General features: G+C 41.3%; 2 protein-coding genes across 3 annotated transcripts in view; one reads left to right on the top strand and one right to left on the bottom strand.

The window, feature by feature from the left end:
* Window positions 1-6,163, top strand: part of ELAPOR2 (endosome-lysosome associated apoptosis and autophagy regulator family member 2) — a 124,190-nt gene extending 118,027 nt beyond the window's left edge. For both annotated transcript variants that reach the window (XM_045288893.1, XM_004702635.2), the window contains one exon: window positions 5,099-6,163. In XM_045288893.1, coding sequence (XP_045144828.1) covers window positions 5,099-5,158 — 60 coding nt within the window. In that variant the 3' untranslated portion in view covers window positions 5,159-6,163. The remainder of the gene's footprint in view (window positions 1-5,098) is intronic.
* An 8,161-nt stretch (window positions 6,164-14,324) lies between these two features.
* Window positions 14,325-16,047, bottom strand: part of GRM3 (glutamate metabotropic receptor 3) — a 253,947-nt gene continuing 252,224 nt past the window's right edge. The window contains exon 7 of the mRNA XM_045288986.1: window positions 14,325-14,865. Coding sequence (XP_045144921.1) covers window positions 14,792-14,865 — 74 coding nt within the window. The 3' untranslated portion in view covers window positions 14,325-14,791. The remainder of the gene's footprint in view (window positions 14,866-16,047) is intronic.

Raw genomic sequence — 16,047 nt, 5'->3', positions numbered from 1 at the left:
AAGAAAGAAAAGCTTGTAGTTAGTTCAAGGACTGTTTGTTGGCCTTTAGGAGTGTTTTCCAGTCCAGTCTGTTGGGGCACCAAGCCCTGGCCCCAAAGTCCACCTTTGGCATTCTCTGGGGACCTCGCCGCTCCATTCCCTTGTTGTTCTATTGCACCCCCTTTGTGTTTTGTCTCGGTGTGGCGGGATCAGATCGGGTGCAATTCCCACACCGTGTCTCCGGTGCTGTCCCCCTGCAGGGGCATGGGTCAGTGAGGGATGTCATGTCTCATAGTGGGGCCGGCCATGTGGTCCTCTCTGTGGACTGGCTGCTCTAATCAGGAACATCGTCCTCAAGGGCTGGTGGACCAGGATGTGCTCCACTCTCTCCTCCTCCCCTTCATCTGCTCCCGTGTTCTCTGATCAGATATGCCCCTCTCCTGGAGCTGCAGATTCAGTGCCGTCCTTTGAAATAAATTCTTCTGTGGGGAGAGGCAGGTGTCCACGTAGTCATTGGGATTGGGGCCAGCCCCTCAGACCTCTCCATTGCGAGCTACATTTTATGATAATTGGTTTATTATGTATTTCTATATCCCTCTATTTACTTATCAACCCATCCTTTTGCGTTGTTGGCATTTCAAAGTGTCAGATTTCAATGCTTTCCATTATGTTATTGATTGTCTTTGATAAGTATTTTATATCTTTTATGATAATTTTTTTCATAGAATGAAATGCAAAAATTACAAATATATCATTTGAGGAGCTTTGAGAAATGTGTGCACTCCTGTAACCCCCAGTCCTACCAAGACAGAGGACATTAGCATCACCTTCATGCCCCCAATGTATAATCGACTTTCACCTTCAAAAAGCAATCACCGCAATGAGTTTTACAAGTCATAGATTATGTCTGTCAGAACTCCAAATGATTGTACTGATACAGTGTGTAGTATTTTATGTAAGAATTCTTTCATCTATTTTGTGTTAATCAGTAATGGATTCATTTTTAATGCTGAGCAGCATTCTAATGTATTATGGTATCGTTAGGCGTGATTACCTACTCATAGCGATCCTTTGTCCATCAGAACAAACATTGACTTCACTCTGCTCACAATTGGTATGCTTTAGTCCAGTGTTGCTATCTATCTCTGTGTCAATCCTTGCCTCTCTCGGTAACATGTTCGAATGTTCGAAGTGTATGTGACAAAGTCTGGCCATACTTGCTTATAAGGTGCATTGTAGCTGTATTTCTTCCAAGACAGATTTGTTAGCTGTTCTGGTAGTCTACCATATTTTTTGTTGTTCTGATAGAACTTTCAAAATGCTGTATATTTTCCACCAGTAATACAGTTCAGACACATCAGTTCATCTTCAGCCTTATCTATTCATTGTACGACTTTCACATACATATGAGGCAATTGAAAATACTGTGGCTCCCGCGCAGGAGCACCTTAGTCCTTGCTCAAAGTGGTATCCTTGCCCCTCGGCACTTTAGAGACTTCTTGTGCAGCAGATTTGCCCACTGCAATACGTCCTTTGGGTTCATGACTGCTGCTTCTATGAGCATTGATTGTGGATCCAAGTAAAATAAAATCCTGGATAATTTCCATTGTATTGATAGATCAAAATTTTGTTTATTGTTTGTTGCTTGGTACCAGCGCCATTTCCAGCATTTGTCCATGTTACACATGGCTTCTTCAAACAAAGAAGTACGGTTTCTAGCTGTTATGACATACAAAGTTTATTAATACAGCCCAGTCTATATCCTAAAAACCATATATCATCTGGTATTTCTCTACTACTGCACTGGGCAGTTTAACCATGGACTTGGGGCTCAGTCATTTGTTTTTTTATTTTCAGTTGTCTTTTTTTTGTTTACCCCAGTTCTTTATGAGGTACTTTGTGCTAGCCCGTTTGTGGATTTTAAGGATCTGTGAAATAGAACACAGCCCTTATCTCTAGGAATATCTAATTTGTGGCACAAATCAAGCAGTCTCACTCCTAACTCACAAATGCGGACAATGAGTAGGATTAGTTAGAGCAAAAGAGAGGGAATGTGGTAGGGTGTGCAGTCATAAAAGAAGGAGGTGCTTCTCAGACAAGTTGGTTTTTTAGACAATGTGTGAGGCTGCAGTTTGAAGGGAAACCCTTGTGTGGCACCCTGATCGAAGCCATCAGGAAATGGAAACCTCGAGAGGTCTGCGTGCTTGCCAATGAATTAGAGGTCACACATCCCTCCAGTTTTCTTCTGCAATGTGGTGTTGTAATGCACTTGTGTAATTATGGACTGAGAATTTACCATCAGCTTGGTCTTAGCTCATATCTTAGAAATTTAAAAATGGATGGATACAGTTCAGGAAGCAACCAGTCAATTCGTGGAGCTAGCGTTGACATAGATGGTCTACCACATCGGCCACAGGATCAGAATCCTGGGTCAGCACCAGGGACTTGGTAGGCCCCCCCCACCCCCCATGAACCCAGAATGGTTTTTCAAAGGGCTTTCCGTGTCTTACTCCAAATGTTACACCGAGGAGACCCCACAGTTCACCCTTTTTCCTCTAGGAAAATGTTGAGTCGCCTCATCTTACAGGAAGCAGTGCATTTCCTCCCTCTCCTCTGTCTGTTCATGACTGTAACCCAGAGCACCTTGCTGCAATACAGTGTTTTCTCCTTGAAGGAGCACCTTTTGGTACCTTCATTTTTGTTTATCTGAAGTCTTATCCGTTCCCAGCAAACGGTGGGTGCCTAAGTGTGTGCTTCATGACGACTCATCGGAACTGTGTTATGGCTGATCTAGTCAGCGAGAGGGCCGAGGTCTGCACTGAGCGCTCTCCGGAGCTGTTAGCTCAGCAAGGGCAGGTGAAACCAGTATGTGGGTGCGCTTGCTGCGACTTTGGTCATCTCGCCACTGCTGATCTAAATCCAGTCCAGTGCCTTGGACTTCTCCACCCAAACGAGAGGAAACACAAAACCAGCGACATTCTTCCTGACAGCTACTCAATGTTAAGTTCCTGATATTTTCTCATTTCACATTTTTACTTTCGACACACACTCACTGGTCAATACCTAGGACTCCCCTTGCTCATTTTCCCTTTACTTTATATACGATTAAATAGATATAATCTATACACACATATTTATTTCTATTTATTATTGCCCCTCAATAGCACTGGTCCTAATACAGCAACATTCAGGAAGTTTTTGTTCTAGAAAATGTTGAGGGAAATACCCCCCTCCTTATTTCTTTTTTTCCCATTAAAAAATCATGATTTTAAATGTTTGGAAAGATTACCTAACAATTTTAAATGTTTCGAAGAATACCAGCAAATGCTACATTGGAGTTGAGATTAAAATTGTTGTCTAGGATGGCTAATTTAATATCTTTAGTATGCTTGTCATTGTCTCGTGTGTGTTATGGAGTCAATACAGACTCCCTCTGACCCTGGAGGACAAAGCGGAGCTGCCTCTTCCATTCTGCTTTGTGCATAAAGATTACCAAGCTGTCACCCTGATGGCACTCAGAAGGGAGCTCTGGCAGGGCAGCAGCAGGGGGGTCCTTGGCTGCTAACTGGAAGGTTGCCAGGGTCACTAGTGTTGGAGTTGACTCGATGCAGGAGGTGGGGTTTTGGGTTGCCCTCTTTACAGAAGCTGGCTGACATGTCTTTCTCCTCTGGCGTAGCTGATGGATGCAAATCTTTCAATCAGTTGCTGAACTTAAGCATAGCTGAATTAACAACAAAAAACCCACTGCCATGGAATCAGTTTTGACTTATAGTCTACATAGAGCTTCCGAGACTGTAAATCTTTATGAGGGGAGCAGACAGCCTCATCTTTCTCCTGAGGAGCAGCTGGTGGGTTGGAACCATTGACCTTTCAGTTGGCAGCCCAGCTTTCAACCAACTACTCAGCATTGAGTTCATTTTGACTCAGAGTGACCCTAGAAAACAGAGTAGAACTGTCCCTCTGGCTTTCTCAAGGCTGAGAATCTTTTACAGGAACATAAAGCCTCATCTTTTCCCCATAGAGCAGCTAATAGATTTGAACTGCTGACCTTGTGGTTCTAAGACTAATGTGAAATCCATTACTCCACCAAGGTTTCTCAAGTAGAGCTTCTTTAATAGCCACATCTCTAGAAGATTTTCTTAAAACGTATCAGGAAATTCAGATGATCTTATGGCTCATTGGTGTCCTCCTTACTTATTTGTGTTCTTGGTTTCTTCTTACTCAGACCATGTTACATTGAGACTATTTAGTTTCTGTCAGTTCTATGCTCACTCATAATGCAACAAAGGCACCTCTTTTAGCATCCAGGTTGAGGGTTCCCTTAGGGAGGGTCTCTGGTTATTCATAGGAATCACAGCTACATATTTTGGTACATCTTATAATCATGTGCCTACTTGTATTTTAGATTTGTCTGCCGTATTTTCTGAACATCAAAACTGCCCTTCAGGGTAGCCATCCTCTTTTATATCTGTTACCCACTGTATTAGTCTGGGTACTTTGGAGAAACAAATCCACGGCGACTCACGTATAAGAGAGTTTTATGTAAAGAAAAGGTGCATCATGAAAACATCCCAACCCAATGCTGCCCAAGCCCACAAGTCCAACATTAACCCATTAACCCAACACCAGTCCACAAAGTCCTCCACCTCACAAAACAGAGGCAATGATGCCGCCTGCAGGAGGAAAGCTGAGTCCATGAACGTGTGAACATCTCAGCACTGGCAGGGGTCTCCACACGGCTGCTCCAGCACCCAGGGCTGCATCGGGATAGATCCATGCGGCTTCTCCTTGGGGATGTCTTGGAGGAAGTCAGTCTTGCAAGCTGAAGCAGGGAACTGCTAAGGCAGCTGCACCCGATGCAACCATCACAAAACAAGAGACCCGAGAACTAGAAAGGCCGAGGCTCACCACCCATTTATCCCTCCACCTTTCAACCAGCACCACATGTGATTATTGGCCAGGCTGGCACAATTAACTAACTCACCCACTTTTAAATGTAAAAGCCTGTGACTAGTGACAGGCACGTCAGTTTAAATGATGTCTGGGCATTTCCTTTTGGACATTTAAGATCTTAAACTCGTACTGCCATTGTAGTTGATTTTATGTATTTTCCTTTTAGGAAAAAGAAGACCATTTTGAATCTGTTCAACTGAAATCCTCAAGATCTCCAAATATCTGAAGAGGCAGTGCTGTCGCCTTCAGACTAGGAGACACAGAGACCTGATGTCTAGGTTGGCAGGGCCACAGTTTAGAACTTGGCCCCTGTCATATTGGTGACCCCTTAAAGGAGGACCCAGTTGCTGAAAAAGAAAGGAGGTTGAAACGTTTGATTGCCTTATCACATGGTCAAGTACCTTGCCAAAAAAGGGAAGCGAGTGGTTTGGGTCTCAACTGAAGGTGAAGCTCAACTCAGGAAGAGATTTATCTGTATATAAACCTAACAGAAAACCCAGTTTAAACCCACCAGTGCACTGCTGATGCATGCCATATAATTAAAGGGTCACTTCTATTGTTTGTAACTTCTACAGAAAAAGTATGCTTTGCAGGGCAGATAATGTGTTGTTTTCCCATTGATGGTCCCCCCCGCCCCTCCTTTGTTTCTATCTCGGTAAAGATTTGGAAATTTTTTAAAGGCATAGTTATTTTCCCCATTATTTATTTTCATGACCTTAAAAAATCTTTTGTATTAATAATGGTGAGCATTGAAAGACAATAAATTTTTCATTTTTTCCATAGGGTATCTTCTCTTATTTCAGAACCCTAAGTTAACAGTAATTTTTAAGGAAAAGTCAGCCCTGCCCGGGTTATCCAAATTTAGAATCTCCTCTGAGATGTAAGGTGGCGCTTGACAGAAGTGCTGAAGGGGAAGAAAACGCCAGGAGGAGAGTGCTGGACTCTCTGTTCATCCAAATGACCTCGCCCTTTGTCACTGTCAAGGGTCTTAGAGCAGTTTATGTGTGTTTGAAATAAAATAAAAACAAACTAGGCTAGCCTGTTCATGAAATCACTTGCATAGAAAATGGGATGGCTTTCTAAGTCGGGATCATTGTAAAAACGTTTTGGAAGAGTTTTGTGGTCTCCAGAAAATGGAAATGTGGATCGTTTTGCTAACTTCAAGTGTCAGTTTGAAAGATTATATAATTATTTTTCTTCTGCAAGACTTTTAAAGCACATGAGTTTTTTTCTCTTAAAACCCCAAAAGCAAGAATTCAGTTTCAGAAAATTGCCTAGAACTGTATTTGTAATCAGAATGTGGTTGTACCATTAGCAGTTAATGAACTGAGTGTTGTTCTTCAAAAGTGATCCAAATAATTGTGAGTTTCCTATTATGGATTACTAGTATTGGCACATTTCAGATATTTGTTGAAAGAAGTTTAAATGAATTTGGACCTGATCAATTTTGTGTAAATGGTTAATTGGTTTTGAACTGGGGGGGTGGGGGGTGGTGGTGGAAAATAAAAGGGTGGGGTGTTTTCTGACCTTGAATGAACACTATGGTGCTTTAGTTTGTTTCCAAACATAGTCATCCTTGCAGATCCTAATCCAGATCTTCTCAAGGCCTAATGACTGACCGGCAGAGGCACAGAGTCTGGAGGCAGGGTTTGTTGAATATTTTGTCGCAGTCATTTTGATTACATATGCCTTGTAACTTAACTCACCTAGTAGTGTCTTTATTTTTGTGGAAAATGGCAGAAAAAAATAAATCATTGCATTTATTTGGCTGGTCTTCTGTGAAACCCTAGGGTATTCTATGGTTATTGTCGAATGGATATTGCGTTTGCATCCATCTCTACTGTGGTGCACTCGAACAGAGGTTGAGATGACCACTAGTTTGCTGTTTGTAGTGGGATTCTGGAAGGTCCCACTTTAGTTTCTGGAAACATTTTATAAAGAAAAAGCTATTTTGGCATTGCTGGCTGTCTTGCCAGCAGAGTGCTGATAAGTATTTTCCCATTTGATAAAAATTTAAACAGAAGACGGCAAATCCCTTTGAAACGCACCCTTTCAGAGGAGCCCTGCCAAAGTCGTGCAAGAGTGGACAGTCAGCAAGTTTCCACCTGTCCGCCTCTCACCTCTCTCTTCATCCTCAGCGATGCTCCGTGTGCTCCAAGCCGGAGATGATTGGGATTTGCACCCCAGTAGCTTCTTTCTTCTCCTGTCACTGGACTAAAATATCTGACATGTCAAAAATGCCTTAAATTTTAATGAACTCTCTGAAAATGTAGTTGATTTTGAAGAGCTTATTTTTTTCATTTCTGATTTTAGGTATCAGGCTCAGTTCTATCTTTGGAAAGACACTGTAATTTTTTTTTTTCATTTGAATCCCATGGCTTTGCCATTTTATTCCAAGTGTGGAAGAAGCACGGAGAAGAATATTTTGTGAAGAGAATATTTATACCAGTCCTGGCTATACGATTCACTTCAATTTTATGTAGAGCTTTAAATCAGTACATTCTGGTTCTACCCGCTGCTGGGAACATAGATTTTTACCCCAGCTATACTGAATAAGAGTCTACATTTTAACACGACCTCTAGGAAATTCTTATCCCCATTTTCTTGTTAAAAATGCATACTCTGATTCGGATTATCTGGGTGGAAATGCAAATTCTCAGTAGGGTAGAATGGGAACAAACCAATTTGAAGCACTGGTTTAATATCAGGCCTTTAGAAATCTCAGTGGAACATTGAGAAACATAAACAACTTAATCGTGTTCCTATGACTTTAAATTGACATATCTTGCCCTCCCCCCGCAAGTGGTAAATTATTACTTTTTTCTCTAGAAGGCACATGTTTGTTGCCTTAAATACTTCATTAGGTCAACTCTTACCTATAATGTCTCTTAGTATCTTTCAAGACATATTTAACTTTGATTTTCTAGTGGATGAGACATGCTTTCTCTGGGTGAATGATATGCCACTTAGCACTGTTGAACAATTTATGTGCTCACTTGATTAAAAAGACTGAATTTTATTATTACTATTCCCCACCTTTGATTACTAGTAATCATTTCTAGGATTAAAAATATTTCATAGTATTTTTGCGTAGACTTGTCATTATTTTCTTGCCAAGAAGATGGGGTAATTTAAATGGGCTATATGGAAGAATTGCTTGTGTCCAGCCATTACTAATAGAATCCTCCATGTCCCCAGATGGTGAGTCATGATTGACTACACTTCCACAAGACAAACCAAGTGTCATTTGACTTCTATCCACAGAGCTACTCTCTGCTGTTTTCAATCATCCCTAGTGGGAGGCTCATATCAAATCATTCCTCTTAACAATCAATTTTCTGGGAGTAGGGTTGGCCAGATGACTCCATTTGCTAAGTTGTCAGTTTATTTCTCACATTTATCTTTCGGCACTAAAAAATATCGACTATAAGAGAACCTGGAATACTGTCACATCTACTTTATAGTATCTATGAATATTATCCCAGATGTACAATCTTAAGTCTTAAAGTTGAGCTAAAGAAAAGTTTTCAAGGAAAATACACTTAAACAAAGCTCAACAGCTGACTTATTCTTTGGAAGCTAACATGGAGTTCACCTTCATAGTTACCGATCAGAAAAGATTACTATTTTACTGGATTTTATTTCTTTTAGCTTAGCATTTCCAATGAATCCATGTTAGGATCATAAATGAAAAGCACTTGTGCAACTTTTAAGATGATGACCAATTGAAAAGAAAATGAATTTATATGAGTAGTGGGATTGATAGTAATATTAATATTGCAATGGTTTAAGTCAGAAGGCAGTAAACTTTCTGTAGATTTTTGACTTTTCAGGGCATATCGTCTTTGTTGTAACTACTCACATCTACCATTTGTAGCATGAAAGCAGCCAGAGAGACTATGCAAACTAAGGTGTATGACTGAGTTTCAATAAAAGTTTGCTTATGAACATTGAAATTTGAATTTCATATAAATTCTATGTATCATTAAATACTCTTTATTTTTCCAACTATTAAAAATAGAAATGTGCTTGTCAGTTTAGCAAAACAGGTGGCAGGCTAGATTTGACTGTTGGCTGTGGCTTGCTGACTCCTGGTTTTGGGTCACTGTAGCCCTCCATAGGCTAGAGCTTCAAACTGGTTCAAAGTGGTCCTTAATTTCCATTATAACCAAGGGTTCTGTATATAAAATCTCAGATATAATTTGTCATTTTGTCTTTGGGGGTAATTCTCTTGAAATTTGCTTATATGTCTTTCTGTTTTTCAGTATATGAAACCCAGGAGTGATGAATCTATAGACAAGTAGAATAAGGTTTCCTGGGGGGCAGGGAAGAGTAGGAAGGGGGAAGGGGTTGTAAAAGAGAGCTGATATCAAGGAGTTCAAGAAGGAAGAGACTGTTTTGAAACTGATTGTGGTAGCAATTACACAACACTGCTTGATTTGATTGAACTATGGAATGATATACTATCTGTATTAGCTCCAATAAAATGGTTTGAAAAAAAATGAAATCATAAGTTAAATAAAAGGAAAGACCAAAATATCACTCATTCACTATTGCCTTTCAGTTGCTCCTGACTCACAGTGATCTTATAGAGCAGACTAGATGTGCTCCCAAAGGTTTCTTCATGTGAAGCAGTTGGTAGATCTGAACCACTGACTTTTGATTAGTAGTTTAATATACTGCATCATTAGAGTTTCTAAAACATAAGAGATTCTGGATTTTTCTTCTGAATCCACTAAACTGAAAAGAAGAAATCACATAAAAGAACTGACCAGAAGGCTTCAAAAGGCAGCTCAAGAAGACAAAGTATTATAATGTAGAATTAGGAAGATCCAGAATTATATCTACAGTTAAAAAGCCTAACGAGAAGAGCCCATCCAGCATTTCTAGAACCAAATGAAGAAAAACATCAGGCTTGATGTTGCACTATTGAGGGATTCGATGGGCAGAATATTGAATGAGACAGAAAGCCTAAAAAGAAAATGGGAGGAATAAATTTGAAAGGAGTAAATTTGCTGGAAGTGTGTGTAGTTTTTGGATTTGGTACCAGAACTGGTTGCCATTCAACCATCCCAGGAGCTTTAGCCCATGGTACTAAAGAAGTACAAGGTGCGCTGGAAGTTTTGGCAAAAATCATTTTCAACAAATGTATCCATGCTGGAAGTGTTCAGTCATCTATGCCAAGAAAATTGGCCCACTGACTAGAAGAGAGAAACCTATATGGGCAATTATTCCAAAGGAAAGGGATTGAAAAGAATGGAAATATTGAATAATATCATTCATCTCACAAAATTTTGCTGATGATTCAATGGTTGCAGGAATAGATAGGCAGGGAACTGCCAAGAATTCAAGCTAGATTGAGAAGAGGAAATGGAACAAGGGAATAGCATTGCTGATATTAGATATATCTTGTTTGAAAGCAAAGCATATCGCTAAATATCACCTGTGTTTTGTTGACTATGCAAAGGCATTCGACTCATAAAAATTATGGATAACGTTGCAAAGAATGGAGTTCCAGAACACTTTATTGTGCTCTTGTGGAACCAGTCCCTAGTCCAAGAAGCAGTACTTGGGACAAAACAAGGGGTCACTGCATGGTTTAAAACCAGGAAAGGTGCTCATCAGGGTTGTATCTTTTCGCCATCGTCCTTCAGTCCTGCTGAACAAATAGCAGCAGTCTACACGAAGCGGCATCATCAGGATGGAGCAGCAGCAAGCCCCGGTAACAACCTTCCCCATGCAGATGGCACAAACTTGCTTGCTGAGAATGAAGAGAACTTGACGCCTTTACTGATGAGGATAAAAGAATACAGCCTTCAGTGTGTATTACACCAGGGCACGAAACCACGTCTTCATAACTGCATCCATAAGCAACATTAGCATGAATGAGGAAAAGATTAAGATCGCCAAGGATTTAATTTTACTTGGATCCATAATCAACACCCATGGAAGCAATAGTCATGAAATCAAAGGGTTTATTGATAATTCTGCTGTAAAAAAGCTTTAGAATTTAAAAAGCAAAGCTACCACTTGGGGTACTAAGATGCACCTGACCCCAAAGATGGCATTTTTCCATGGTCTCTTATACATGAAAAATCTGGACAATGAATAAGGAAGACCAGAAAAGTGGATGCATTTGAATTGTGATATTGGCAAAGTATAGAAGTTACCATGGACTCCCAGAAGAGAAACTGGGAGGCAAGGGCGGCGATAATAATTATGTCTACGGGTCTTGAACATGTTACCAAGAGGGACCAGTTCCTGGAGAAAGGTGTCACTCTTGGTAAAAGAGGGTCAAAAACAGAGAAACTCTCTCAACAAGATGCACTGACACGGTGGCTTGAATAAAGGACTCAGACCGAGGAACACTTGTGAAGCTGGTGCAGGACTGGGCTGCGTTTCCTGCTCTCGTAGACAGGGTCGCTGGGAGTCAGAAACAGCTGGACAACAAACCTGTTACGAGGTAGGCGTGATGATTGTGATATTTATTGGTCGGACCTTAGTCGCCAGAGCAGAGGAGGTTACAATCTACACATCTATCTGTGCACTTTACTTGGCTTGCCCAGGTTTACAGCCCTGTGCTGGAGAACTCTGGGGCCCAGAGCTCTCAGGTTGGGCACGTAAGGCTGAGAGAAGTCGGAAGCTGAAGACTGTGAAAATACACTGACTGAATTACTACCCTACTTTGGCTTTGCATGGCCCACTAGCCAATTTGTCTCACAGCAGGAATATGGGACCATTTTATTTTACCACAATAAACTTGAGTAAGAGAGTCTATTAATAGTTAAACTAAAGACGAGCAGAAGCACTTCAGGTGCCATAGACATACAAACAAACGTCAATGATAGGCATATTATTAGGTTCTGGTGTATTTTTTGTATGTCATTCGGATTGGGCCCCTTAGTTTCTATAATTCTCTTGCAAAGATGGATAGGCTCACCTAGTTACACTGAGAAAGGATGAAATGTTATTGTAGAAAAACCAGTTTTGAACTGGCTTATGTAAAAGATGTTATAGCTGTTATTTTGCATACATAGTTTGTTTTATTTTTAAGATTTCTCCAGGGGTTACATGCTAGATGATGCACTTTCAAATCGACAACAAAGCTTATGGCCAGGAAGAAGAAGATGACAAAAACTGCCAGTTTGTGCATTTTTCAGAGTACTAGCAGGGTATGAAATAATAGCCACGGGTCAAAATCCAGCTCTCCAAAGACACTTTTCTTAAGAGTCACACACAAGCTTAAGTGTCTTGTTTTCCAAGAGCTACGATCAGTTTGAATGTTGGAGGCATCAGCAGGGTCTCTGAGCCACCCATCTGATATTGTCTTCCTCAGACTGTCACTTTTCATCAGTGGGCTGAGTTTATTTTCTCTCATACCAGCCTTGCCTCAGCCTTCATCCTGAGCAGATGCTCGTTCGGAGCACACTTAGCTAGCATTCCTGCCAGTTTCAGTCACAGCAGAATTCCTTTTTGTCATCCACCACTGTTGAATCTATTACCCGACCTACCCCACCTGCTCTGCAAATTCTAGGTTCTTGTTTGAATATGAGATTTCAAGGACTGGTGAGCACCGTTGTCTTTGAGCATCTGGTGGGTTTGGGAGTGATTGATTAGGTTGCTGATGCAAGTGCTTAGAGAATGAAGAGAAGAATTTCTAACACCTGACTCCTCACTTTTATTTCCTCCAAGGCCAGTCCTGTTGGTTTTTAGTGACGTGTTCATTATTTTTGGATGTTTTAAAAATGGTTATCACTATGTCTTGATTATCTAGGCCTTGGTAATGCAGCCTGTGGCTTCTTTTCTAATTTTGATTCTCAAAAGCAGAAGGACTAGATCATATTCATCTTTCTCTTGGTAGTGAGCTAAATAGTGCCCCCTCCAGAACAGGCCCAATCCTTTCCCTTGAATCTCTGAATGTTACTTTATTTGGGAAAAGGATCTTTGCAGCTGTAATTGGGTTAAGGTTATAGAGATGAGGACAAACTCCGGGATTGCCTTCTCTCACTGCCCTTGACTGAATTCTCACTCAGAGCAAGCCGGTAGCACCAAGTCTATAGGACAGAACTGCTCATGGGGGTTTCCAGGACCGTAACTCTTGGTTGGAGGAGCCTCATCTTTGTCCTGTGGAGCAGCTGGGTTTCAAACTACAGACCTTGCAGTTAGTAGCCCAATGCATAACCCACTATATGCCACGAGGGTGCCTTTGGATTATCTTGGTGCACCTTAAATTCAGTAAGGTGTCTATATTGATCTAAGGAGCCCTGTTGGTGTAGTGGTTACACATTGGGCTGCAGTCCTCCTGGTGGGCAGTTCGAAACCACCAGCAGCTCTGCGAGCGAAAGACTGGACTTTCTACTCCCTAGAACAGTTCCAGTCTCTGCAGCCCACAGGGGGTCTCTAGGAGTCAGCATTGACTCAGTGGCAGTGAGGATGGACTTTATGTTCAAATAAGAGGCACACAGAGGAGAAAACGGATGTGGAGAAGAATCCGACGTGAAGATAGAGGCAGAGATTGGAGTGAGTTAGTCCCAAGCCAAAGAAGCTGGCAATCGAGAAGCTCAAAGAGGGATGGAATAGATTCTGTAGGGAATCCATGCTTCTGTCGGGAGTGCAGCCCCATTGATAGTTTGATTTTGGACAGGCAGCTTTAGGGATGGTGCCTTCAAGCCAACCAGTTTGTGGTGAGTTGTTACAGCGGCCACGGGGAGTGAAACCCCTCTCTCCATGGGCCCTGGCACAGGACCTGGCAGGTTGGGTCTCAGAAACGCTTACTACATGAATCAATGGTTTTTGGCTCAAAAGTTTCAAGGAAAATAATTAGACATGCTTTTCTTGTGCACACCTTTATTTCGGTTAGTACAATAGTCTAGTTTAGTGACAAACCCATGTGCTCACACATCGCTCCTGGGACTTTGGAAAGGATGGGAAAATCAAAGATTCTTCATTGTTATTGCCTCATCAGCTATGGAGAGTCTTATTTTCCAGTGGGATGGAAAGACACATTTCCAGCGTCCTAACTACTAATTCAGGTTCTTTGGGGCACTGAGAGCCATCCCACCTTTCCGGGTAGGTTCTGCATTTAGAGCCCCACTTTGGCAAATGCCGACTGCCATGCTACTTTGACATAGGTCGGACAACCAGGACCTGTGTTGTCATCTGACATGGCTCAATCTTGTCAGGTGTTCCAGCCAGTCTTTGACTATTGTGAGCTGCAAGGAAGGGTCGATTGCTGGTAAGGTAATAAATCGTGTTCAAACATGTGTAGCTGCAAAGGGAAGCCAAGTTAGACCATTTCTTTCAACATGAAAAGTAGAAAAGTAGAAATGATTTGAGGTCAACATATTAAAATTATCTTAAGTGATTCAAAAAGAACAAACCATTATCCACCATGCCAGAAAACCTTGAAGGTTTTATTGTCAATATATTAATACAGATGCTTTTTAAATTTTGGGCTGAGAAAAACAATCTGTTACACATAAAGTAACTTTAATATACAATATAGAAACGCATCCTAAATTAGTTACAACAAGGACCTACAAAAACTTTATAGGAAAAAAGTTACCTAATATTGCCACCATATTTTTTAGTAGCCTGACCCTGTCAGACCCTGTTACCACTGCTCACCTCTGTAAGCAATGGTTATTTCCATGTAACTGGGGGATTGTTAATAATAGGGGCACTCAAATCAGTCTAAAAATGCCTAGCATATCACTACTGTACAGTCCTCAAAAATAATTTATTACTGTTTCTAAAAAAAGGTACCAGGGTTGTTCATTTGCTCTGTTTCGTTTTCTGGAGCTGCACGTGATGTTTGTCTAACAGTCTAAACACACAATAACTGAACTGCCATTCACAATCACAGGGATGAGGTGGTGGAGTCGAGGACTTCCCGCCCGTTGCATACTGTTGGGACATACGTGCTGGCGGAGGCTGGAACACACAAGGACAAAAGAGTCAGTTAGCTGAGTGGGCCACATGGACAACAGCCCAGGCAATCTCAGAAACACGTTAACATCATTGTAAAAAGTTGTTTGAACCTTGGCTTTAGAAGATGATACATGATTCAATAAGGTGGCAGGTAAACTTTGTAAATTCGTTTTGCCTAATATTAGTTTCCCTCCTAGAACATACCCCAACTAGAAGCACAATCCTTGTTGAGAGAAGTCACGTGTGGTTTTAATATTAACTTTGATAAACCGGTTAAAATGCAAGGTGTAAAATTGAATGCTCACCGCCATTTTCTTCAAGATAGTTATATTAAATACTCATTTCACGACAAGATGGGACATCTGTTTAGAGATAGCCTTGATATCATCCCACAAATCATCTTTCAATTTCACGCTAAGAAATGGTTTGAACTCTGAAAACATTAGGGAGGGCTGGAGGTTGAGATTTCAATTTCATGGCAACCTTCAGAAAAGAAGACATTCCAAAGGCTGATGCTTTTGAATGACAGTAGTGTCATGGTGCCCAGCTAGGCTGGGAAGGGACAGTCTTCCTCTTTCCTGACACTTAGCCTTCCCAGAGGCAGTTATTAGCTATTCACTTGTTAAGGCTTTGTTTTTGTGAAAAATCTAGGCACAGGCAAATACGTAGCCATATAACTGTTTGCATTATGAAAGTAGAAGTTTCAAGAGGAAAACGAAATGTTTTTTGTTTTTTTTAACTTGAAAAACTGTTCTGCAAATGGGAGGTTCTTGGGCAGCTTTGTTTGGGGTCAGCTGGGCTTTCCGCCACTCATGGCACGTTGTGGCAATGACCATCAACTATCCCTGCAGAGAGAACTGGCTCAGGTTGTGAGCTCACCGTGGCAAGCCTGCTGCCTTTGACATTTTGACTAATCTCTTTATCTTCTCCAGGATCAAGTTTTATTACTTCTGCGGAGGTTTTTCATTTTCAGAGATTGAGAAGAATGATGTGTCGTGGGGGAAAGACAGGGAGAACTGGTGTGCTAAGGCCCTCTCTCTATCTACCCTGCACTAGGCTAAGACCCTTTCTATCTGCCGTCTTAAGACTGTATCACAACCCACTCTGATCATCCCAGGCTATTGGGGAATTTGATGGAACGCTGTCAAGTGTGCACCTACAGCCGGCTTGCTGCTTGCATTCTGA

This window comes from Echinops telfairi, unplaced genomic scaffold (assembly GCF_000313985.2).
Source record: "Echinops telfairi isolate 266 unplaced genomic scaffold, ASM31398v2 ScPeMD7_23;HRSCAF=83, whole genome shotgun sequence".
Taxonomy (NCBI): domain Eukaryota; kingdom Metazoa; phylum Chordata; class Mammalia; order Afrosoricida; family Tenrecidae; genus Echinops; species Echinops telfairi.
The sequence above is the reverse complement of the archived record's forward strand: the minus strand, read 5'-3'. Positions and strand labels throughout refer to the sequence as shown.